This window comes from Salmo salar, chromosome ssa02 (assembly GCF_905237065.1).
Source record: "Salmo salar chromosome ssa02, Ssal_v3.1, whole genome shotgun sequence".
Classification (NCBI taxonomy): Eukaryota; Metazoa; Chordata; class Actinopteri; order Salmoniformes; family Salmonidae; genus Salmo; species Salmo salar.
The window spans coordinates 82,788,780-82,813,606 of record NC_059443.1 but is presented as its reverse complement, the minus strand read 5'-3'; the positions used below and the strand labels follow the sequence as shown (position 1 = coordinate 82,813,606).

At 40.8% G+C, this 24,827-nt stretch overlaps 2 protein-coding genes across 2 annotated transcripts; both read right to left on the bottom strand.

The window, feature by feature from the left end:
* Positions 1 to 3,557: 3,557 nt before the first annotated feature.
* Positions 3,558 to 13,550, bottom strand: LOC106595152 (zinc finger protein 436-like). The gene is made up of 2 exons (XM_045711033.1): positions 12,935 to 13,550; positions 3,558 to 5,275 (listed from the first exon to the last, which is right to left on the bottom strand). The coding sequence occupies exons 1-2, from the start codon at positions 13,290 to 13,292 to the stop codon at positions 4,275 to 4,277; spliced, it is 1,359 nt and encodes a 452-aa protein (XP_045566989.1). The 5' UTR covers positions 13,293 to 13,550; the 3' UTR covers positions 3,558 to 4,274.
* Positions 13,551 to 19,410: 5,860 nt separating this feature from the next.
* Positions 19,411 to 24,556, bottom strand: LOC106595220 (zinc finger protein 501-like). The gene is made up of 2 exons (XM_014186598.2): positions 23,850 to 24,556; positions 19,411 to 21,205 (listed from the first exon to the last, which is right to left on the bottom strand). Exons 1-2 carry the CDS (start codon positions 24,295 to 24,297, stop codon positions 20,283 to 20,285), a joined length of 1,371 nt encoding a protein of 456 aa, XP_014042073.1. The 5' UTR covers positions 24,298 to 24,556; the 3' UTR covers positions 19,411 to 20,282.
* Positions 24,557 to 24,827: the final 271 nt, after the last annotated feature.

Here is a 24,827-nt window from a genome sequence, read left to right as displayed (position 1 = left end):
AAGAATTCCGCCTTGGCATTTTATCTACACCAGCCCGCATCACTGCGTACAGCCAACTCGCCCGCCCAGGAACTTCAGGTATTCAATTGAATGTCAAATATAAATATTCTTTATCCAGCCAGCTCTTTCTAAGGTACCGACCTTAGGTTGACAAGAGAATTTGTCAATTGTAACAAATTTAAGAGAATTTGTAACCACCCCCTTACAATCTTGTCAACTTTCACCATGGCTTTTGCCCAATATGTAATGTGTGACATTACATATTCATGATTGATGTCATCTATAATATTAAACACAAGACGTTAATGTTTTGTACCAAAATAACACCCATCTATTTTGAAAATCAACATATCACTCTATAATTAACTAATGCATATTTGACAATAGTGTAAATATATAACATTTCACGATTGACCTACATATGTGGATTCTTCGTGTCGGCTTTCTTTCCTGACTGACGAGTTTGTTTACATCATCATCTAATCAAACATCAACAATGTCCACAAAGGGGACCACTTACTGTAGTGACAGTGTTATCTTCTCTCTCGTCATGTAGTTGCTGTAGCACGATATGTCCATTTTGACAAACACGTGGGCCAACTTTTTCTCTGTCTGTAGTTGGCATGGCGTTTAATCACCAACGATATGTCCATTTTGAAAAACACGTGGGCCAACTTTTCTTTCTTGTCATGTAGTTGCTGTGAAAGGTAAACCCCTTCATTAATCCAGCCCTAGGACCACAGACCACTGGCCATGCCACCTTTTTAATGTTTTATTTTCTACCTGCGTAACTACAATATATGTGCATAGGTGTTTTTGTAGACCCCTCTGGATTTGAACACGATATCCCAGAAACCCCAGATCTCATTGGTAGTTCCTGCTGGGATGATGTAGCATCAACATAAACTCTGAGATTTTGTGGCTGTGGTAACGAGTGACAACCCAACAGAGTCGCGAAATTTGAGACTGTGGATGCCAATGCAATAACAGTTAAGGACAAGATTGAATATAACTTGATTCCATTTTAGAACAACAGAACATTCTGAAAGTATTCAGACCCCTTCCCTTTTACCACATTGTGTTAATTTACAGCCTTATTTTAAAATATATTAAATTATACATTTTCCTCACCAATCTACACACAATACCCTACGACAAAGCGAAAAGAGATTTTTTTTTTTGCAAATGTATTAAAAATAAAAAACATATCTTATTTACATAAGTATTCAGACCCTTTGCTATGAGACTCGAAATTGAGCTCAGGTGCATCCTGTTTCCATTGATCATCCTTGAGATGTTTCTACAACTTGATTGGAGTCCACCTGTGGTAAATTAAATTGATTGGACATGATTTGGGAAGGCACACACCTGTCTATATAATGTCCCACAGTTGACAGTGCATGTCAGAGCAAAAACCAAGCCATGAGGTCGAAGGAATTGTCAATAGAGCTCTGAGACCGGTGGCTTGACACACTCCTATCTGGTGAAGGTCCCCAAGAACACAGTGGCCTCCATCATTCTTAAAATGGAAGAAGTTTGAAACCACCAAGACTCTTCCTAGAGCTGGCCGTCCGGCCAAACTGAGCAATCGGGGGAGAAGGGCCTTGGTCAGGGAGGTGACCAAGAACCTAATGGTCACTCTGACAGAGCTCCAGAGTTCCTCTGTGGATATGGGAGAACCTTCCAGAAGGACAACCATCTCTGCAGCACTCCACCAATCAGGCATTTATAGTAGAGTGGCCAGACAGAAGCCACACCTCAGTAAAAGGCACATGACAGCCCGCTAGGAGTTTGCCAAAAGGTACCTAAAGACTCTCAGACCATGAGAAACAAGATTCTCTGGTCTGATGAAACCAAGATTGAACTCTTTGGCCTGAATGCCAAGCATCAGCTCTGGAGGAAACTTGGCACCATCCCTACGGTGCAGCATGGTGGTGGCAGCATCATGCTATGTGGATGTTTTTCAGCGGCAGGGACTGAGAGAGTAGTCAGGATCGAGGGAATGATGAACGGCGCAAAGTACAGAGAGATCCTTGATGAAAACCTGCTCCATAGTGGTCAGGACCTCAGACTGGGGCGAACCCGATCAGACATCTCTGCAGAGACCTGAAAATAGCTGTGCAGCGACGCTCCACATCCAACCTGACAGGGGTTGAGAGGATCTGCAGAGAAGAATGAGAGAAACTCCCCAAATACAGGTATGCCAAGCTTGTAGCGTCATACCCAAGAAGACTCTAGGCTGTAATCGCCCACAAAGGTGCTTCAACAAAGTACTGAGGAAAGGGTCCGAATACTTATGTAAATGTAATGTTTTTGCTTTGTCATTATGGGGTATTGTGTGTAGATTGATGAGGGGAAAAAACGATTTAATCAATTTTAGAATATAAAGCTGTAACGTAACAAAATGCATTGTAACTCTCATAGTTATATTGTAATAAAAAAAATCACGTTGTCGGCCAGAAGGGTATCTAATGTTAACAACGTCAAGGTAGCTAGCTAGTTAACTTAGCTACATGGTTGACAATAGCTACCGTGAATTTCCCTGCCTGGTACAAGATAGCTAATGTACTAAAGCTATCGTCATATTGCTATCATGCAGTGTAAAATAATACATTTTGACTATCATAGCTCTATATTCATAGAAAATAACCTTGGCATGCTTTTGAATCCTTTGCCCTAGTGACTCATAGCTATACTAAGCTACCTAATAACATTACTGGGATGGTTCTATACTAGTTACTACCTAATAACATTACTGGGATGGTTCTATACTAGTTACTACCTAATAACATTACTGGGATGGTTCTATACTAGTTACTACCTAATAACATTACTGGGATGGTTCTATACTAGTTACTACCTAATAACATTACTGGGATGGTTCTATACTAGTTACCTAATAACATTACTGGGATGGCCCATTGGTTCTATGGCTATGAAGATGTTGTGTATGGATTGTAAAGTGTTATACTCAACTCTTCTGCATGACAATCATTATTGGTTATACATAAAATACCATGTAGTGAATATTACAATACAATCCTAATAACAGCTGTGTACATTTATTTTTCTTCTGTAGGATTTCAGTTTAGAAGAGCCGCAGACCGTCCAGGGGCACAGGCAGGGATGCAGAAAGAATTGGACAAGAAGACTTATCCAACAAAGCAGGATCAATGAGTTAGCCTCACCTTATGTATTATTTGACATTTTTAGAAGCTTTAAAAAATGGTCTAATTGACTCAATAACCAAGTTTAGATTTCCTAATGAACCAGAAATGTCATAGTTATGTCTGGTTCTTTATAAAAGTTAGATGGCTAACTTATTGATCCTGCCTTGCAGTACACACATCTCAATATGAATATGTACATTATGGATAAATACTGTTAGAATAAGGATTGTTATTTTTTTTCACATGTAGATGTGACCATATATTCCCTTAAAGCCACACTCTGTAAGAAACATATGCAACTCAAATATAAACAATAGATGTTTTGTTGAATGAGGTACACTCAGTCACACACATAGAAAACCCAGAGCCAGAGTTTGAAATGCACCATTTAATCACAGAGAGCATACACATTGAAACTGTCGTGCACACTCTTAAAACTGACATACTTCATTTTTCAATTCATATCTTTAGATAAAAAGACTAACACACACATGTATTGTTGAATAGGCTTTTAAAAAGGCCCAGTGCAGTCAAAAACATGTTTTTATAAATATTTCCACACTGAGGTTGGAATAATACTGTGAAAATTATGATCATGTCCTTTTAGTGTAAGAGCTGTTTCAAAAGACCGCCTGAAATTTCAGCCTGTTTTGGAAGGATGACATTTTGGCGTTCTTGATATCACCATCAGGCAGTAAATTAGTTATCAAATCAATAAGAAAACCTCTCTGTCAATAAGAGCTAGTTCAGTTGTTCCCTCCCCATTCAGTCCCATCAAAACTCTTGCTTGAGAAATTGGTCTTTGCTAAGAAGTTATTTTTGTTTTGACCATTTTAATTGAAAACAATCACTGTAAGGTACCTAATTATTATCCAGAAATGATTTGATATTGAGATTTTTTTTAAATGGCTGCATTGGACCTTTAAAGCTAGTATGACAGTTGAACTAAGCTCATGAGGCATTTATATTATATTAATCAAGAATCAATGAGTATGTATCATTCATTTAGAAGTAAAAAAAGTACGCAGCAACTAAGGATTCTAGCATCGAACCAAGTTGATTTTATGTGACATGAACAAAAACACAAATTCTCAGTCAAAAACATCAGTCAGAACATAGCTTCTTCATTCTCTCATGTGCTTTCAGGCACCATAACCGGGTAAAACTCTTTCCACACCGGGAACAGTGGTATGGCTTCTCTCCAGTGTGTGTCCTCTCGTGCTCTTTTAGGCTCCCTAACTGGGTAAAACTCTTTCCACAATGAGTGCACAATGGTTTTATGCCTGTGTGTATTTTTTCATGCGCTTTCAAATGACAACGCTGGATAAATCTCTTTCCACATTCAGAGCATTTGAAAGGCCTCTCTACAGAGTGTGTTCTCTCATGTTTTTTCAGGTCCCATGGTGATAAAAACACATTTTCACACTGGGAGCATTGATACGGCTTCTCTACAGTGTGTGATCTTTTATGCCTTTTTAAGTTCCCTAAATGGGTAAAACTCTTTCCACACAGGGAGCAATAGTAAGGCTTCACTCCTGTGTGTGTCCTCTCATGCTCTTTCAGTTGCCCTGGCCAGCTAAAACTCTTTCCACACTGGGAACAGAGGTATGGCTTCTCCCCTGTGTGTGTTCTCTTATGTGATTTCAGGGCTCCTGATGAAACATATCTATTTTCACACTGGGAGCAGTGGTAGGGCTTCTCCCCTGTATGTGTCATTTCATGCATTTTCAGTTTCCTTAACTGGATAAAACCTTTTCCACACTGGGAGCAGTAATAACACTTCTCCCCTGTGTGCGTTCTCTTGTGTTCTTTCAGGTGGCTTAACCGGATAAAACTCTTTCCACACTGGGAGCAGTGATGAGGCTTTTCCCCTGTGTGTGTCCTTGCATGTTCTTTTAGGTTCCATAACCTTGTAAAACACTTTCCACACTGGGAACATTGGTAGGGCTTTTCTCCTGTGTGTGTAATCTCATGCTTTTTAAGTCTCCCTAACTTGGTAAAACTCTTTCCACATTGGGAAGAGTGGCGTCGTCTTGCTGGTTTGGATGTCTCTGGTTCTTCTGAAAGACACTTTTCGCTGTCAGAGTGAGAGTCTTGTCTCTCTCCTGCCAAAGACAAAGAGTATTTAGTTAAATACTAAACTGAAGACCTGAAACAAACCTGAATGATGCCTAGGGTTTAATCCAGACTAGGTCTCTCAAAATCCTGAGTTCAGTTTGTAGAACATTTTAGAACACCCCGGTTGGGTTCTGGAATGCGTGGCTATATTTGAAATTAACAGACTTCTTTTCAAATAATTGTCAACACATAGCCCAATGTTAAGGTGTGAGAGGTTCACTGTAGCTGCGTAATCTGTCCGTTCACAATTCACCTGTGGGAAGGAACATGGCTGCTCTCAACACCAGACAACAGAAAGAGTTGGCCACTACTATCCAAGAGACTGTGCGTGAGGAAATTACCTCTGCCCTCGACTTGCAATTAAAACCGATAAATGAATCTCTTGCAATGCTCACTTCTAAAGTGGATACCTACTCAAAGTCTCGCAATGAACTCAAAATGGCATTGGTACTCAAGGGCACTGGATAACATGAATAAAGGCAAATCAGCTGGATGGGACGGTACTCCTCCTGAGGTCTATTTAAAAATGTTGGTATCAATTAGATCCACTATTACCCAAAATGATTAATACAGCCATTCACAATGGTTCATTTGGGAGAGATGTGAATAAAGCACAAATTTTCACTTTTATAATCCTAAAACAAAAATATAAATGCAACAATTTCAATTTTTTTACTGAGTTACAGTTCATATGAGGAAATCAATCAATTGAAATATCATTCATTAGGCCCTCATCTATAGATTACATGACTTGGAATACAGATATGCATCTGTTGGTCACAGATACCTAAACAAATGGGCCTCACAATGGGCCAATGGATCTCGTCACGGTATTTCTGTGCATTCAAATTGCAATAGATAAAATGCAATTGTGTTCCTTGTCCATAGCTTATGCCTGCCCATACCATAACCCCACTGCCATCATGGGGCACTCTGTTCACAACGTTGACATCAGCAAACCGCTCGCCCACACTTCGCCATACACGTGGTCTGCGGTTGTGAGGCCGGTTGGACATATTGCCAAATTCTCTAGAACGACATTGAGGTGGCTTATGGTAGAGAAATTAACATTAAATTCTCTGACAACAGCTCTGGTGGACATTCCTGCAGTCAGCATGCCAATTGCACACTCCCTCAAAACTTGAGACATCTATAGCATTGTGATGTGTGACAAAACTGCACATTTTAGAGGGGCCTTTTATAGTGCCCAGCACAAGGTGCACTGGTGTAAATATCATGCCGTTTAATCAGCTTCTTAAAACCTCTTGAGGATACCGTAGGATAGGGGGCGCCACAGCGCATTTTGAAAAAAAATCGTTCCCATTTTCAACGGCCTACTAATCAAACTCAGAAGCTAGGGCATGCATATACTTATTATATATGGATAGAAAACACTCTAAAGTTTCTAAAACTGTTTGAATGGTGTCTGTGAGTATAACAGAACTCAAATGGCAGTCAAAACCCCGAGACCGATTGAAACAGGAAGTGGAATTCTGAATTGTGGACTCGACTTCTCATCTTTCCTTATTAATCACACCGTTAACCATGGTTCAGTGAGCACTTCCTATTGCTTCCACTAGATGTCGCCAGTCCTTTCACAGTGGTTTGAGCCTTATAGAGTCAAAACTCAGTGAATGACACGAGTTTGAAATTGGTCACAGGGGATGGGCCATCACCATTATGACGCCGGCGGCCATGTCTGCCCCCACCTTTGGATACGGTTTTAAAGGCCATGACATCATCCCCCTCGAATCTTATTGGCTCTCTTGGTGTTACAGGCCCTGAAGATTTATGTTTACAACGTTTGACATGTTTGAACGAACCTACATGCGGGAGCATTGCATTTTATTCGGAACTTCAGCACTGCGCTTGGAGAGAGCCATAGCACGCGCTACCAACATCAGGCTAATGGAACGTGAAGTATGGACTTTTTGACCGAAAATACATCTGTTGTGGACCTGGGATGCTTTCTGATGAAGACAACTAAAGGTAGGCGATTATTGACAATATTATACAAGATGAGATGTGACATGCGATTGTTTCGAAGATGGCGCCGAGCTCTGTATATTAGCTAATTTTCTGAGTATCGCATCTCCTTTTATCGCAAAGTGTGATTACCCAGTAAAGTTAATTTAAAATCTGGTATGACGGGTGTTCTCAAGAGATATTCATCTATAAATGTTAGATTGACAATATACATTTAAAAAATCGTTATAGGATAGTAATTTAGGGAAATGTAGCATTGTTTACCGGGACGCTTTTGAGGGGAAATTATGTAGTCAACCTCAGACAGAGATGTAAAATGCTGTTTTTATATATAAATATGACCTTTATTGAACAAAAGAATGCATGCATTGTATAACATGATGTCCTAGGGGTGCCATCTGATGAAGTTTGTAAAAGGTTAGTGCTGCATTTAGCTGTTTTTTGATTATATGTGATGCAAGTGGTTGGTCGGAAAATGGCTATGAAGCTGCTTTTTACAATGGACTCATCTAATATAATCTAATGATTTGCTTTTCCTGTAAAACCTTTTTGAAATCGGACGACGTGGGTCGATTCAGGAGAGGTGTATCTATAAAAAAAATAAAAAAATATTATTATTATTTTTTTTTAATTATGATTTTTTTTATGCTAATTGGCGATATGATTTTTCGCTGGATTTTGATCCCGGTGACGGGATGAGACGCTGAAGAGGTTTTAAAATGTCACACCTGTCAGGTGGATGGATTATCTTGGCAAAGGAGAAATGCTCACTAACAGGGATGAAAATAAATTTGTGCACAAAATGTGAGAGAAATAAGCTTTTTGTGCTTATGGAACATTTCTGGGATCTTTTATTTCAGCTCATGAAACCAACACTTTACATGTTGTGTTTATATTTTAAAGTATAAAAAAAGGTAAGGATGCTGCCCAGTGTTCTCTTTATCTTTGATAAAAACAGATATTAAACTGTTTTCCAAAATGTTGTCGTCTCATCTCGAGACTTACCCAAATTGGTCCATACCAACCAAAGTGGGTTTGTTTAAAAAGCGTTTATCCTCTGTTATTATTATTCCATATCTTAGAGGCTTCATCAGAAACAACAGCTCCTCGGGCTGTATTATTTCTTCATGCATAAAAAAGCTTTTGATAAACTAGAGTTATGTCCATTCTAGTCTGTCATGGAACATATGGGAATTGGCTAAAATGTAATTAATATGATTAAAATACTATATGACAATCCCTCGGCCATAGTTATAACAGGAAATGTCTGCTCTGTTCATTTCAGAATCACTTGAAGCAGCAGACAAGGTGATTATTATCCATGGAACCCCCTGGCCCACTCAATTCGTAAATCGGAGGAAACACCAATTTCCCTCAAATCTACTGATCACTTCATCGCATATTATATACAGACAATATTTTACTACAGTGAGGGAAGAAAGTATTTGATCCCCTGCTGATTTTGTACGTTTGCCCACCGACAAAGAAATGATCAGTCTATAATTTTAATGGTAGGTTTATTTGAACAGTGAGAGACAGAATAACAACAAAAAAATCCAGAAAAATGTATGTCAAAAATGTTATAAATTGATTTGCATTTTACTGAGGGAAATAAGTATTTGACCCCTCTGCAAAACATGACTTAGTACTTGGTGGCAAAACCCTTGTTGGCAATCACAGAGGTCAGACGTTTCTTGTAGTTGGCCACCAGGTTTGCACATATCTCAGGAGGGATTTTATCCCACTCGTCTTTGCAGATCTTCTCCAAGTCATTAAGGTTTCGAGGCTGACGTTTGGCAACTCGGACCTTCAGCTCCCTCCACAGATTTTCTATGGGATTAAGGTGTGGAGACTGGCTAGGCCACTCCAGGACCTTAATGTGCTTCTACTTGAGCCACTCCTTTGTTGCCTCGGCCGTGTGTTTTGGGTCCTTGTCATGCTGGAATACCCATCCACGACCCATTTTCAATGCCCTGGCTGAGGGAAGGAGGTTCTCACCCAAGATTTGACGGTACATGGCCCCGTCCATCGTCCCTTTGATGCGGTGAAGTTGTCCTGTCCCCTTAGCAGAAAAACACCCCCAAAGCATAATGTTTCCACCTCCATGTTTGACGGTGGGGATGGTGTTCTTGGGGTCATAGGCAGCATTCCTCCTCCTCCAAACACGGCGAGTTGAGTTGATGCCAAAGAGCTCCATTTTGGTCTCATTTGACCACAACACTTTCACCAGTTGTCCTCTGAATCATTCAGATGTTCATTGGCAAACTTCAGATGGGCATGTATATGTGCTTTCTTGAGCAGGGGGACCTTGCGGGTGCTGCAGCATTTCAGTCCTTCACGGCGTAGTGTGTTACCAATTGTTTTCTTGGTGACTATGGTCCCAGCTGCCTTGAGATCATTGACAAGATCCTCTCGTGTAGTTCTGGGCTGATTCCTCGCCGTTCTCATGATCATTGCAACTCCATGAGGTGAGATCTTGCATGGAGCCCCAGGCCGAGGGAGATTGACAGTTCTTTTGTGTTTCTTCCATTTGCGAATAATCGCACCAACTGTTGTCACCTTCTCACCAAGCTGCTTGGCGATGGTCTTGTAGTCCATTCCAGTCTTGTGTAGGTCTACAATCTTGTCCCTGACATCCTTGGAGAGCTCTTTGGTCTTGGCCATGGTGGAGAGTTTGGAATCTGATTGATTGCTTCTGTGGACAGGTGTCTTTTATACAGGTAACAAGCTGAGATAAGGAGCACTCCCATTAAGAGTGTGCTCCTAATCTCAGCTCGTTACCTGTATAAAAGACATCTGGGAGCCAGAAATCTTTCTGATTGAGAGGGGGGTCAAATACTTATTTCCCTCATTAAAATGCAAATCAATTTATAACATGCGTTTTTCTGGATTTTTTTGTTGTTATTCTGTCTCTCACTGTTCAAATAAACCTACCATTTAAAATTATAGACTGATCATTTCATTGTCAGTGGGCAAACATACAAAATCAGCAGGGGATCAAATACTTTTTTCCTCACTGTATATCTAGACAATGTATCTCAAATCGCTCCCAAACGCATTGAAGATCATAGATAAATTCAGCCTCAAGAGACCCTGATGAAAGACTCTACTTATGGAATCCCCATCATTTCCCATTTTAAAGTATTTGGGAGTAGATATATTTCCTTCCTTAGATAAAACCATTAACAGAACGTTCAAATCAATTCAACCCAACCTCTTCTAGGCACTAGCGTTTCATCCCATCCTAAATTGGTTTAGACATGATTATTATGCCCCTTGGTGACTGAAACATGGTGTCTCCTATTGTCCTGGAAGAGGTGGTCTCCACTGATATATCCCTTAAACAATGTAATATGGTGTCTCCTGTTGTCCTGGAAGAGGTGGTCTCCACTGATATATCCCTTAAACAATGTAATATGGGGTCTCCTATTGTCCTGGAAGAGGTGGTCTACACTGATATATCCCTTAAACAATGCAATATGGTGTCTCCTGTTGTCCTGGAAGAGGTGGTCTCCACTGATATATCCCTTAAACAATGTAATATGGTGTCTCCTATTGTCCTGGAAGAGGTGGTCTACACTGATATATCCCTTAAACAATGTAAACTACTCTTTGGTCCTACTATTGCTCACACAATTTCTATTTGATGCAAAATCCAAATGTGGAATCCGTACCCTTACCGATATCATGGACAGTAATGGTTTGAGAACATTCCAAGATTTGAAAGATACACATTACCAGGCAACTCTTTTTTTCTATATTTACAATTTAGGGCAGCATATGGAGTCATTTGGGAAACCCAACTACCGAACTATCCAATGATGGGATTATAATATTTCAGGAGCCCAGATAATATATCTCTATAATACATAAACAACTTTTGGAAAGCTTAAAAAGCTTGCCATTAAAAAAGTATTGTCCACAGATGTAATTTAATCCAAACAACCCTGCAACAAAATATGGAAAAATAGGACCTTGGCATCCCGTAATCCAAACCATTAATTTATACATTTTACATTTGTTCAGACTATATCTAACACCAAGAAAACGTTTGACCTTGAAATCGTTCACTGTGCCCCCTAAATCAGGTAAGCACATTCCTTCATATGATGTGGAAGTGCCCTGCAGTTAAATGCTTCTCAGGCAAAGTTACAAATGTATTTCAAAGTGCATGAATATAAATATTCAATGCTTTGCATCTATTATGTTACTTGACGATGATAGCTCCTTGAATCTCTCAATCAGAGACGATTACTGCTGGCAGGCAGCCCTGCTGCGAAAAATGTTTAGGTCTCTTAAGATGGCGACCACCTCACTCTCTCCCCATTTAACCAGTGGATACAGTTCCTGTTTCAAGTTATACCATTAGAAATATCTACAGTGAGAATGAATGGTGCTCCTCAAGGAACAACTGAGGCCTGGACAAATATAGTTGACTCTGTAAAGAACACTCTCAGGTAAAGCCCCACACATACAATCCAGTTATTTAGACTTTGGTACTTTCTTTGCTTTCAGGCCCATGGGGAAGGGGTGTTACGGGGGGGGGGGTGTCTCTGGTAGTTTTGGGGGGATGTAAAGGGACTGATAAGCTGGGGGGGGGCCTAGGCGGGGAGGGTTACATGGTTTCTGGCTGTGGAGGGAGGATGCGGGCGGGTGGGGACTGAGGGGGGTAATGGGCTGGTTATCTTTTTATGCAACTCTTTGATTGTTTTTGTATCTGTAACCCCGTCAGATTTTCTGTTTGTTTGTAACAAAATAAATGTTTGGTCACAAAAAAAAGAAGAAACAGTCATAATAATATTAATAATGTGGAGTTTCAACTCTAATCTTGTTCTCATGGAATGTCATGTTACAGGCTGAGCAGAGCTCTATAATAATAGATAATGTCATGTGTACAGGCTGAGCAGAGCTCTATAATAATAGATAATGTCATGGCTACAGGCTGAACAGAGCTCTATAATAATAGATAATGTCATGTTTATAGGCTGAGCAGAGCTCTATAATAATAGATAATGTAATGTCTTTAGGCTGAGCAGAGCTCTATAATAATAGATAATGTAATGTCTTTAGGCTGAGCAGAGCTCTATAATAATAGATAATGTAATGTCTTTAGGCTGAGCAGAGCTCTATAATAATAATAGATCATGTAATGTCTTTAGGCTGAGCAGAGCTCTATAATAATAGATAATGTCATGTCTTTAGGCTGAGCAGAGCTCTATAATAATAATAGATAATGTAATGTCTTTAGGCTGAGCAGAGCTCTATAATAATAGATAATGAAATGTCTTTAGGCTGGACAGAGCTCTATAATAATAGATAATGTCATGTTTACAGGCTGATCAGAGCTCTATAATAATAGATAATGTCATGTTTACAGGCTGATCAGAGCTCTATGATAATAGATAATGTCATGTTTACAGGCTGAAAAGAGCTCTATAATAATATATATTGATGACTACAGTATTTCAATCAATGTCATTGGATGCATTCGATCCATTGTTTACGTTTTGTTAGTGGCCCACTGTTTAAGGGTATACACATCTTACATTGTAGCTTTAATAATTCCCAAAGTAGAGTACGTATTGAAGTATAGCCTTCAGTCGAATGCCCCTTTATAACCACACATTGATTTGTGCCCCTGCTTTTAAGATAGTACTCACTGGTGTTAATCAGATCTCCATTCTCACGGGTGTTAATCAGATCTCCATTCTTCTCTTCTTCCTCCTCTTTCACTGTGACAGTAATTTCATCCACCTCCTCTTTCACTTTTGCAATTGCAGCCTCTTCTTTCACAGTAACATCCTCCTCTTTCACTCTGAACACGTCTTCCTCTTCTTCCACAGTAACATCCACCTCCTCTTTCACTGAAACGTCTTCCTCTTTCACTGTAACAGCCTCACCCTCTACTTCCTTTTTAACTGTGACAGCCTCCTCTTCCTTCTCTTTCACGGGAGCTTCTTTCTCCGTCCAGCAGACCTTCTCTTCTTTAGCAGGTGGGGAGTAGGATAGTGAACTCATGGTCCGGAACGTTAGGCTAGCCTAGTGCAAAGCTAACTAAAACAGCTAGCTAGCTGACAACGTAAATATTAAAGTAAATAGTGACTAGTAAATTCGCAGACAGTGTATTTAAAACACGGAGGTTAATATATACACAAATTGTCTAAATATTACCGGTTTTATGTTTACTAGCAAACAACCGAGGTGGTTTAATCAGTAGCCTGTTGTCGTTGTTGAAGAAGTGTCCCGTCCCGTCCACTAGATTATACGTCACGCAAGGAGCCATCACCTGAAAGACTTTACATCGCCATCTGTTGACTGGAGTGGGTACCGCAATATTCACTACATTGTTTATATTGGCTAAAATATAAAATGAACTGATATGTTCTCTCTTACTTCTTACAGGTAATACTTTCCTACACACATATATAGAAGCTGAATATAAATACATATAAACTGAATAAAAATATAAACGTGTAAAGTCTTGGTTCCGTGTTTCATGAGCTGAAATAAAAGATCAGAAATGTTCCATATACACAAAAAGCTGATTTCTTGCAAATTAGTTTACATCCCTGTTAGTGAGCATTTCTCCTGTGTCAACAAAACGAAGGAGCTGATTGTGGACTTCAGGAGACAACATAGGGAGCACGCCACCATCCACATCAATGGGACCACAGTGGAGAAGGTGGAAAGCTTCATGTTCCTCGGCGTACACATCACTGACAATCTGAAATGGTCCACCCACACAGACAGTGTGGCTGAAAAAGTTTGGTTTGGCTCCCAAGACCATCACAAACCTTTACATATGCACCATTGAGAGCATCCCGTTGCGTGGTATCACCGCCTGGTACAGCAACAGCACCGTCCGCAACCGCAGGGCTCTCCAGACAGTGGTGCGGTCTGCCCCCGCATCACCGGGGGCATACTGCCTGCCCTGCAGGACACCTACAGCACGCGATGTCACAGGAAGGCCAAAAAGACCAAGGCCATCAACCACCCGAACCACAGCCTGTTCACCCCGCTATCATCCAGAAAGCAAAGTCAGTACAGGTGCATCAAAGCTGGGACTGAGAGACTGAAAAACAGCTTCTATCTCAAGGCCATCAGACTGTTAAATAGCCATCACTAGCCGGCCTCCACCCAGTACCCTGCCCTGAACTTAGTCACTGTCACTAGCCGGCTACCACCCAGTACCCTGCCCTGAACTTAGTCACTGTCACTAGCCGGCCTCCACCCAGTACCCTGCCCTGAACTTAGTCACTGTCACTAGCCGGCTACCACCCGGTTACTCATCCCTGCACCTTAGAGGCTGGTGCCCTATATACATAGAATCACTGGTTACTTTAATAATGTTTACATACTGCTTTACTCATTTCATATGTATATACTGTATTCTACTCAATGCCACTCCGACGTTGCTTGTCCTAATATTTATATATTTCTTAATTACATTATTTTACTTAAAAACGTGTGTATTGTTGTGAATTGTTAGACACTACTGCACTGTTGGAGCTAGGAACACAAGCATTTCGCTACACCCGCAATAACATCTGCTTAATATGTGTATCTGACCAATCAAATTTGATTTAATTTGAAGATAACCAATCCAAAGAGTTACTGCCTGATACAGGTAATTAAAATGATATCACACACATACTTATGTGTGCAGGCACTAAGTCATTCTGACTCACACATACACACTTTTTTTAGGTTCGTGTATAGCAGGGTTCCCCAACTGGCGGCCCGCGGGCCTGGTTTTATTTGGCCCCCCAAGTTTTCAGAGCAAAAAAATATATAATATATATATATACAGTTGAAGTCGGAAGTTTACATACACTTAGGTTGGAGTCATTAAACTTGTTTTTCAACCACTCCACACATTTCTTGTTAAACTATAGTTTTGGCAAGTCAGTTAGGACATCTACTTTGTGCATGACACAAGTCATTTTTCCAACAATTGTTTACAGACAGATTATTTCACTTATAATTCACTGTATCACAATTCCAGTGGGTCAGAAGTTTACATACACTAAGTCGACTGTGCCTTTAAACAGCGTGGAAAATTCCAGAAAATTATGTCATGGTTTTAGAAGCTTCTGATTGGCTAATTGACAACATTTGAGCCAATTGGAGGTGTACCTGTGGATGTATTTCATGGCCTACCTTTAACTCTGTGGCTCTTTGCTTGATATCATGGGAAAATCAAAAGAAATCAGCCAAGACCTCAGAAAAAAAATTGTAGACCTCCACAAGTCTGCTTCATCCTTGGGAGCAATTTCCAAACGCCTGAAGGTACCACGTTCATCTATACAAACAATATTACGCAAGTATAAACACCATGGGACCACGCAGCCGTCATACCGCTCAGGAAGGAGACGCGTTCTGTCTCCTAGAGATTAATGTACTTTGGTGCGAAAAGTGCAAATCAATCCCAGAACAACAGCAAAGGTCTTGTGAAGTTGCTGGAGGAAACAGGTACAAAAGTATCTATATCCACAGTAAAACGAGTCCTATATCGACATAACCTGAAAGGCCGCTCAGCAAGGAAGAAGCCACTGCTCCAAAACCGCCATAAAAAAGCTAGACTGCAGTTAGCAACTGCACATGTGGACAAAGATCGTACTTTATGGAGAAATGTCCTCTGGTCTGATGAAACCAAAATTTAACTGGCCATAATGACCCCCTTTGATGCCATGGAAACCATCAGCATTACCATACATGATATATCTGAGCTGTTCTCAGACAGAATTTAAAACCCTCTGGTTTCTGGGAAGTTGGCATTTTACACAGAAAGGGGTGGTCTTAATGTAAGTCCTGAAAGGTAATTTAATAATAATAATAATAATAATAATAATCTGGGGAAAGGGGAGGTTGATCTGAATGTAACTCCTGAAAGGTCATTTAATAATAATAATAATCTGGGGAAAGGGGAGGTTGATCTGAATGGAACTCCTGAAAGGTCATTTAATAATAATAATAATAATCTGGGGAAAGGGGAGGTTGATCTGAATGGAACTCCTGAAAGGTAATTTAATAATAATAATCTGGGGAAAGGGGAGGTTGATCTGAATGGCAATCTGGATCACCAATAAAGGAGGAGACAGTGGCGAGATCCTTCAGGTCATTTAACTTGACCTCTATGGTCATATGACCATCTGGTGGGGAGGAGATACTGCTGTTTCACACAATCTCCTCACCAAGGCCGTCAGGCATGAGAACAGACCACAATCTCCTCACCAAGGCCATCAGGCATGAGAACGGACCACAATCTCCTCACCAAGGCTGTCAGGCATGAGAACAGACCACAATCTCCTCACCAAGGCCGTCAGGCATGAGAACAGACCACAATCTCCTCACCAAGGCCGTCAGGCATGAGAACAGACCACAATCTCCTCACCAAGGCCGTCAGGCATGAAAACAGAGCTATACGGTACTTCATCATAGTGTCATCCAACAGATGCAGATCAGGGACTGCAGCTGGTGGTGACGCGGAGGTCCTCATGGGATGGGCCATCACTGCATTATTATGGGAACGAGCACCTGCAACAGATGTAAATAGAGGAATCATTGCCATATTTGGTCCAGATAATGCTGAACTTTGGAATTGTGTTATATCAATTCAACACAAGACAATAATGAGTTAATTTGACAAAAAAAAGGACAAATCAGTTGAACTCGCACTGTGAATATATTAGACTTTTAGAATTGCATTGTGGGCATTCTTATATTTCACTGCACAGCCTTGACAATGGAATTGTGGATCAGTGAAATGGGGTATCAGCCTATGCAGTGACACCCACAGAACACAACTGTGAAGAGTGTACACAAATATTACCATTGTAGCTCATATTGCAGGACTTTGACTGTAGGAAATCACCTCCCCAGTCAGTCTAGTGTGCGTATTGGACATTCATATTGCCATGTACAGCCTTACCTATGGAATTGTGAAGTGATTTCCCAAAAGTTAAAGTCCTGCAATAAGAGCTACGACGCTAATATTTGTGTAAACTCTTCACATTTCATGGATCTAAGATCCATAGATATCAGCCTACTCAGTGACTGTTACAGAACACAACTGTGAAAAGTTCACACAACTATTAGCGTCGTAGCTCTTATTGCAGGACTTTGACTGTGGGAAATTGCCTCAGTTGTGGACATTTCATGGACCTAAGATCCATAGGCAAGGCTGTACAATGTTCTATGAAATCTAATACATCCACAGTGCGATGTCAACTGATTACATTTTTGGGGGTAAAATTAACACATTTTTGTCTTTTCTTGTATTTATACAACATTCCAAACATGATCTGGTCCAAATATGGCGTGATTCCACTATATGAATCTGTTTGCTTCAGTTTCAAATGCGGGACTTTTATTTTGAAGGCAAACCGCAAATTCTACTATTGTGCAAAAGCAAACAATCGAGCAAAGCGCTGTGACATTGATCAACCAATGGTGTGTTAGATACCACAGACAGACATTGGCTTGACACCCCCTCATTATCATATTGGAGGAAGAAATACAAACATAAATAAATATATAAGATGAATAACATTTATTGGAGATTGAAGAATTAGATAATAGATCATTACGGCAGGTTTTGTCGTCGTGATTCACAAATTGATTATTTTGATTCACACGATTCGATTCACAGAATCGTAACTAATACAATGGCGAAGTGAATCATTTGTTTGTAACAAAAAATGACAGTTTAAATGAATGGTCCAAAAAAAGTTAAACTTTGCATGGCCTTAACTCGCAAGTGTCAGTGGAAAGTTATTGGGACATGATGAAAACATGAATAAATGTTATAAAATTATTTGCATTTTAATGAGGGAAATAAGTATTTGACCCCTGTGCAAAACATGACTTAGTACTTGGTGGCAAAACCCTTGTTGGCAATCAGAGGTCAGACATTTCTTGTAGTTGGCCACCAGGTTTGCACACATCTCAGGAGGGATTTTGTCCCACTCCTCTTTTCAGATCTTCTCCAAGTCATTAAGGTTTCGAGGCTGACGTTTGGCAACTCGAACCTTCAGCTCCCTCCACAGATTTTCTATGGGATTAAGGTCTGGAGACTGGCTAGGCCATTCCAGGACCTTAATATGCTTCTTCTTGAGCCACTCCTTTGTTGCCTTGGCCGTGTGTTTTGGGTCATTGTCATGCTGGAATACCCATCCACGACCCATTTTCAATGCCCTGGCTGAGGGAAGGAGGTTCTCACCCAAGATTTGACGGTACATGGCCCCGTCCATCGTCCCTTTGATGCGGTGAAGTTGTCCTGTCCCCTTAGCAGAAAAACACCCCCAAAGCATAATGTTTCCACCTCCATGTTTGACGGTGGGGATGGTGTTCTTGGGGTCATAGGCAGCATTCCTCCTCCTCCAAACATGGCGAGTTGAGTTGATGCCAAAGAGCTCCATTTTGGTCTCATCTGACCACAACACTTTCACCAGTTGTCCTCTGAATCATTCAGATGTTCATTGGCAAACTTCAGACGGGCATGTATATGTGCTTTCTTGAGCAGGGGGACCTTGCGGGCACTGCAGGATTTCAGTCTTTCACGGCGTAGTGTGTTACCAATTGTTTTCTTGGTGACTATGGTCCCAGCTGCCTTGAGATCATTGACAAGATCCTCTCGTGTAGTTCTGGGCTGATTCCTCACCGTTCTCATGATCATTGCAACTCCACAAGGTGAGATCTTGCATGGAGCCCCAGGCCGAGGGAGATTGACAGTTCTTTTGTGTTTCTTCCATTTACGAATAATCGCACCAACTGTTGTCACCTTCTCACCAAGCTGCTTGGCGATGGTCTTGTAGCCCCTTCCAGCCTTGTGTAGGTCTACAATCTTGTCCCTGACATCCTTGGAGAGCTCTTTGGTCTTGGCCATGGTGGAGAGTTTGGAATCTGATTGATTGATTGCTTCTGTGGACAGGTGTCTTTTATACAGGTAACAAGCTGAGATTAGGCGCACTCCCTTTAAGAGTGTGCTCCTAATCTCAGCTCGTTACCTGTGTAAAAGACACCTGGGAGCCAGAAATCTTTCTGATTGAGAGGGGGTCAAATACTTATTTCCCTCATTAAAATGCAAATCAATTTCTAACATCTTTGACATGTGTTTTTCTGGATTTTTTTGTTGTTATTCTGTCTCTCACCGATCAAATAAACCTACCATTAAAATTATAGACTGATCATTTCTTTGTCAGTGGGCAAACGTACAAAATCAGCAGGGGATCAAATACTTTTTTCCCTCACTGTAAACAGTTAACTAGCATGAATAAATGTGAATAGCTAAACAGTTAACCAGATAGTTAACTAGCCAGGCTACAAAAAATGTTTTGAATGAATTGGCTACCAAGTCAGTCTGTTCTCTCCTATTCTATAGGCCTACCTGCTGCTGCAACAGTGCTACTGTCTCTCTCCCCTTGAGGCCCACTCCACAGTGCACGTGCCTGTGATGCGGTCACACAGCATTAAAGCATTCTCATCCTGGTTGATATGGTGATTTGTATGTGATGAATAAAATATTTACAAACTATGCCTAAATAAATGGCTAACAGAAGTTAAAATAATTTCCATTGACTTTTTGAAAACTTATCAGATTTGATCCTTTTCCAAAACTTTCCCTGGAAAACACGACAAACAAATCAAAATCCTTCCCCCCCAAAAAGCGTGGGTCCACTGTGGATGTCATCAGATGTGAAAAATCTCTTTCCACACTTGCAGCAGTGGTAAGGCATCTGTTCCCTCGTGGTCTTTCAGGTTCCCTAACTAGGCAAATACCCTTCCACACTGGGAGGAAGATATATTTATCTTGTGTCTTGTCTGTATTGAGTTTATTCCATCGAGGACCACGTTGGAAACAAGTGATTTTCACTTTAACGCGTTATCCCCTGGGTTGTACTCCTACTCAGTGCATCTTTTTTCCCCAATAAATCCATCAATAGTTGTTAATGGATGCATTTTCAGGTATACTAACCGTTTTTTTCACACTGGGAGCACTGGAAATGCTTATCTCCTGTGTGTACTCTTATGTGTTTTTAGTGTGCTTAACCTGGTAAAACCCTTTCCACACTGAGAGCATTGGAATGGTTTTTCTCCTGTGTGTGTTGTCGTGTGATCTTTCAGATGTGATGACTGGATGAATCTCTTTCCACACTGAGAGCATTGGAAAGGCCTCTGCCTCTCTACTAAGTGGGTTCTTTCATGTGATTTCAGGTCCCTTAATGCGGAAAAAGTATTTTGACACTGGGAGCAGTGATATGGCTTCTCTCCAGTGTGTGTCCTCTCATGTGTTTTCATGGACCCTAACTGGGTAAAAGTCTTTCCACACAGGGAGCAGTGGAAATGCTTCTCTCTTGTATGTGTCCTCTCGTGTTTTTTCAGGGCGCCTAACTGGGTAAAACTCTTTCTACACAGGGAGCAGTGGAAATTCTTCTCTCCAGTGTGTGTTCTCTCATGTGTTTTCAGGGCCCCTAACTGGGTAAAACTCTTTCCACACAGGGAGCAGTGGAAAGGCTTCTCTCCTGTGTGTATTCGCTTATGCGTTTTCAGGGACCCTATCCGGGTAAAACTCTTTCCACACAGGTTGCAGTGGAAATGCTTCTCTCCTGTGTGCGTCCTCTCATGTATTTTCAGAGCAGCTAACTGGGTAAAACTCTTTCCACACAGGGAGCAGTGGAAAGGCTTCTCTCCTGTGTGTATTCTCGCATGCATTTTCAGGTTCCCTAACTGAGTAAAACTCTTTCCACACTGTGAGCAGTTGTAAGGCTTTTCTCCTGTGTGTACTCTTTTGTGAACTTTTAGGCTCCTTAAATTAATAAAACTCTTTCCACAATGGGAGCAGTGGTGTGGTCTCGCTGGTTTGGCCATTTTTGGGTCTGGTTGCCCTGAAGTACTCTTTCCGCTGTCCGAGTGAGAGTCTGGTCTCGCTCCTGCCAAAGACAAAAAAAGTTTAATACTAAACATGGATGTTTTTTGACTATACAGTGTTTGTTTACAATTACAAGCTTATATTTGGGGTTCTGAGGGGTATACTACGACACTAGAGAGATCTTGTCAGGGTTTTCTAAAGCTAGCCAGCTTCAGTTAGCTTCACATTCCAGCTCAGGCTTCATCCCATATTACGAAGGTGAATATTGATCCTGCAGCTGCCATGCACAAAGACCATAACACAAACAACTTTTAATGAATTATCTGAAAGCTGGTTAACATTTCCAATTGTTGTTAATTAGTCAACTTGTCTTTCTAAAGCCTGTCTAAAGACCGTATCTAATCTCCCACTCTACTCTTGTATTAGAAAGGTACAGGTGGTGAACCCCCCCCAAAAAACAGAATCACCTGGATGACGGAAGGACAACAATATGACAATGCCCCGGCCCTAACTGCATGAGTAGTCGGCCAGTAGTCATCGTCCTGTCCTTCATTTGTTTGCCCACCACTTGTAGATCTTCTATCCCCCCCCCCGATATCCTTCAACCCTAATCTTCTTCTTCTCTCTCTGCATCAACAACTACCTGTCTACCCTAAACGTGTTGCAGAGAGTACAGAGGTTTCTAGTTGTTCTTAATGATTTCATCTTGGTAAAGGCCACTATGAATAATAACTGTAGTTTGAGTACTTTAATCAACTTAAATCTGAAGAAGAAAAAAAACATTTATGCTCAGGTTGATTGAATATTAGGTGATAAAACACTCCATGTGTTTCAATGCAAACTGGACTTAATAGGAGTATACTGGGCTTAATTGGAACAGCAATGATTTATGGTATAAAAAAAATACAGAATAGCAAAATGTACTTAAAATATTTGGAAACCATTGGTCTGGGGTATAAATATACACTATATATTACAACGTTATGCAAAGTTAGTATTGATCATATTGAACAATATTTATTTATTTTGATTTCCATTTTTTATAGAGGGTGCTTTTGTGCTACTGTACCCTTTAAGCCCACCTGAGATACATGTCAAATTTACACACAATACCCCACAATGACAAAGCAAAAGCAGGTTTTTAGAAATTATTGTACATTTATTTTAAAAATACAAAAAATACAGAAATACTGTATTTACATAAGTATTCAGACCCTTTGCTATGAGACTTGATATTGAGCTCAGCTGCATCCTGTTTCCATTGATCATCCTTGAGATGTTTCTACAACTTGATTGGAGTCCACCTGTGGTAAATTCAATTGATTGGACGTGATTTGGAAAGACACACACCTGTCTATAAGGTCCCACAGTTGACATTGCATGTCAGAGCAAAAGCTGATGCATGAGGTCGAAGGAATTGTCCGTAGCGCTCAGAGACAAGATTGTGTCAAAGCACAGATCTATGGAAGGGTAGCAAAACATTTCTTCATTCTGAAATGGAAGAGGTTTATAACCACAAAGACTCTTCCTAGAGCTGGCCACACTGAGCAATCGGGGGGGAAGGGCCTTGATCAGGGAGGTGACCAAGAACCCGATGGTCATTCTGACATGGGATGGGAGAACCTTCCAGAAGGACAACCATCTCTGCAGCACTCCACCAATTAGGCCTTTATGGTAGAGTGGCCAGACGGAAGCCGCTCCTCAGTAAAAGGCACATGACAGCCCGCTAGGAGTTTGCCAAAAGGTACCTAAAGATTATCTGGTCTGATGAAACCAAGATTGAACTCTTTGGCCTGAATGCCAAGCTTCACATCTGGAGGAAACCTGGCACTATCCCTATGGTGAAGCATGGTGGTGGAAGCATCATGCTGTGGGGATGTTTTTCAGCAATAGGGACTGGGAGAGTGAGGGAAAGATGAACGGAGCAAAGTTCAGAGAGATCCTTGACGAAAACCTGCTCCAGAGTGCTCAGGACCTCAGACTGGGGTGAAGGTTCCCCTTCCAACAGGACAATGACCCTAAGCACACAGCCAAGTCCACGCAGGAGTGGCTTTGGGATAAGTCTCTGAATGTCCTTTAGTGGCCCAGCCAGAGCCCGGACTTGAACCCGATTGAACATCTCTGAAGAGACCTGAAAATAGCTATGCAGCAACGCTCCCCATCCAACCTGACAGAGCTTGAGAGGATCTGCAGAGGAGAATGGGAGAAACTCCCCAAATACAGGTGTACCAAGCTTGTAGCATCATACCCAAGAAGACTCAAGGCTGTAATCGCTGCCAAAGGTGCTTCAACAAAGTACTGAGTAAAGGGTCTGAATACTTATGTAAATGTAATATTTCCAGTTTTTCTTTTTTTAATAGATTTACTAAAATAAAAATGACCGTTTTTGCTTTGTCATTACTGGGTATTGTTTGTAGATTGAAGGAAACAAATAATTAAACAATTTTATAACAAGGCTGTAATAGTTAGTTGATCTAAGCTCATTGGGCATTTATCAGTTATATTCTCCAATAATCAAATAGCTAGGCCTATATATTAATAATTAAAAAGTCCAAAAATGCATGTACCAATTGCAGATTGCCCTTGAACAATAACTACAGTACTGAATAACCTATTCAAGTATAGCACTTCAGTAGAATGCCTCTTTAAAACAACATATTACTTCAAAGCGCAAAGTTTGTGCCCCTGTTTAAGACAATACTCACTGGTGCTAATCCGATCTTCAGTCTCCTCTTCCTCTCCTTCCACTTCCTCCTCTTTTACTGAGATAGAGGAGGCTCTCTCTTTCACTCTAAAAGGTTCTTCCTCTTCTTTCATTATAATATCCTTTTCTTCTTTCAATGTGATAGCTTCTTCCTCCTTTTTCATTATCAAAGCTTCTACCTCCTCCTCTTCCACTGTGACAGCCTCTATCATTTCTTCCTCCTTCACTCCAATGGGTTCTTTCTCTTCTTTCACTATCACATCTTCCTCTTTCAATGTGATGCTGATAGACTCCTCTTCCTCCTTTTTAATTCTGAAAGCTTCTTCCTCTCCTTTCACTGAGATATCCTCCTCTTCTTTTTTTATGACAAAGTTCAGTCCGAGAGATTCTTTCTCCGTCCAACATATCGCCTCTTCTTTAGCTGGGGGCGAGTAGCTTAGAGAGCTCATGGTTGTGGATGCTAGTTAGCATTAGCGACTAGCCTAGTGCTAGGCTCAGTATCAATCTGAACAAGTTTGCAAATGTAACAAGTACATTACGTTAAAGTTAACCAGTAGATACCTCAACAGAATTGTTTTTAAACAATGAGATTAATATTCACAAAAATGGTCTAAAGAGCTTCAGTGTTTCGGTTGTATGTTGGCTAGCAAACTACCGAGGTGTTTTAAACAGTAGCCGTGTTGTGGTTCTTGAGCGTCCTGTCCACTAGATTATACGTCACGCAAGAAGCATCACCTGAAAGACTCACATCGCCATCTGCTGCCTGGAGTTTAATTAAGCAATTTGGCAGCGATTATGGCTGTGAGTCTTTCTGAGAAAATCTCTAAGAGCTCATTCATTGTCCATTGTTTTTTATTATTATTCAAGCTCTGTCATATTGGTTGTTGATCATTGCTAATGAACCATTTCCAGGTCTTGCCATAGATTTTCAAGTAGATTTATGTCAAAACTGTAATTGGCCAATCAGGAACACTCACTG

Bases quoted from the DNA above. Each gene is read 5' to 3' on its own strand.
- LOC106595220 (XM_014186598.2), bottom strand. From the start codon at position 24,297: ATGAGCTCTCTAAGCTACTCGCCCCCAGCTAAAGAAGAGGCGATATGT. The intron at 21,206-23,849 runs GTGAGTATTGTC...TGTCTTTGGCAG, and splicing joins TGAAGATCGGATTAGCACCA to GAGCGAGACCAGACTCTCAC.
- LOC106595152 (XM_045711033.1), bottom strand. From the start codon at position 13,292: ATGAGTTCACTATCCTACTCCCCACCTGCTAAAGAAGAGAAGGTCTGC. The intron at 5,276-12,934 runs GTGAGTACTATC...TGTCTTTGGCAG, and splicing joins TGGAGATCTGATTAACACCA to GAGAGAGACAAGACTCTCAC.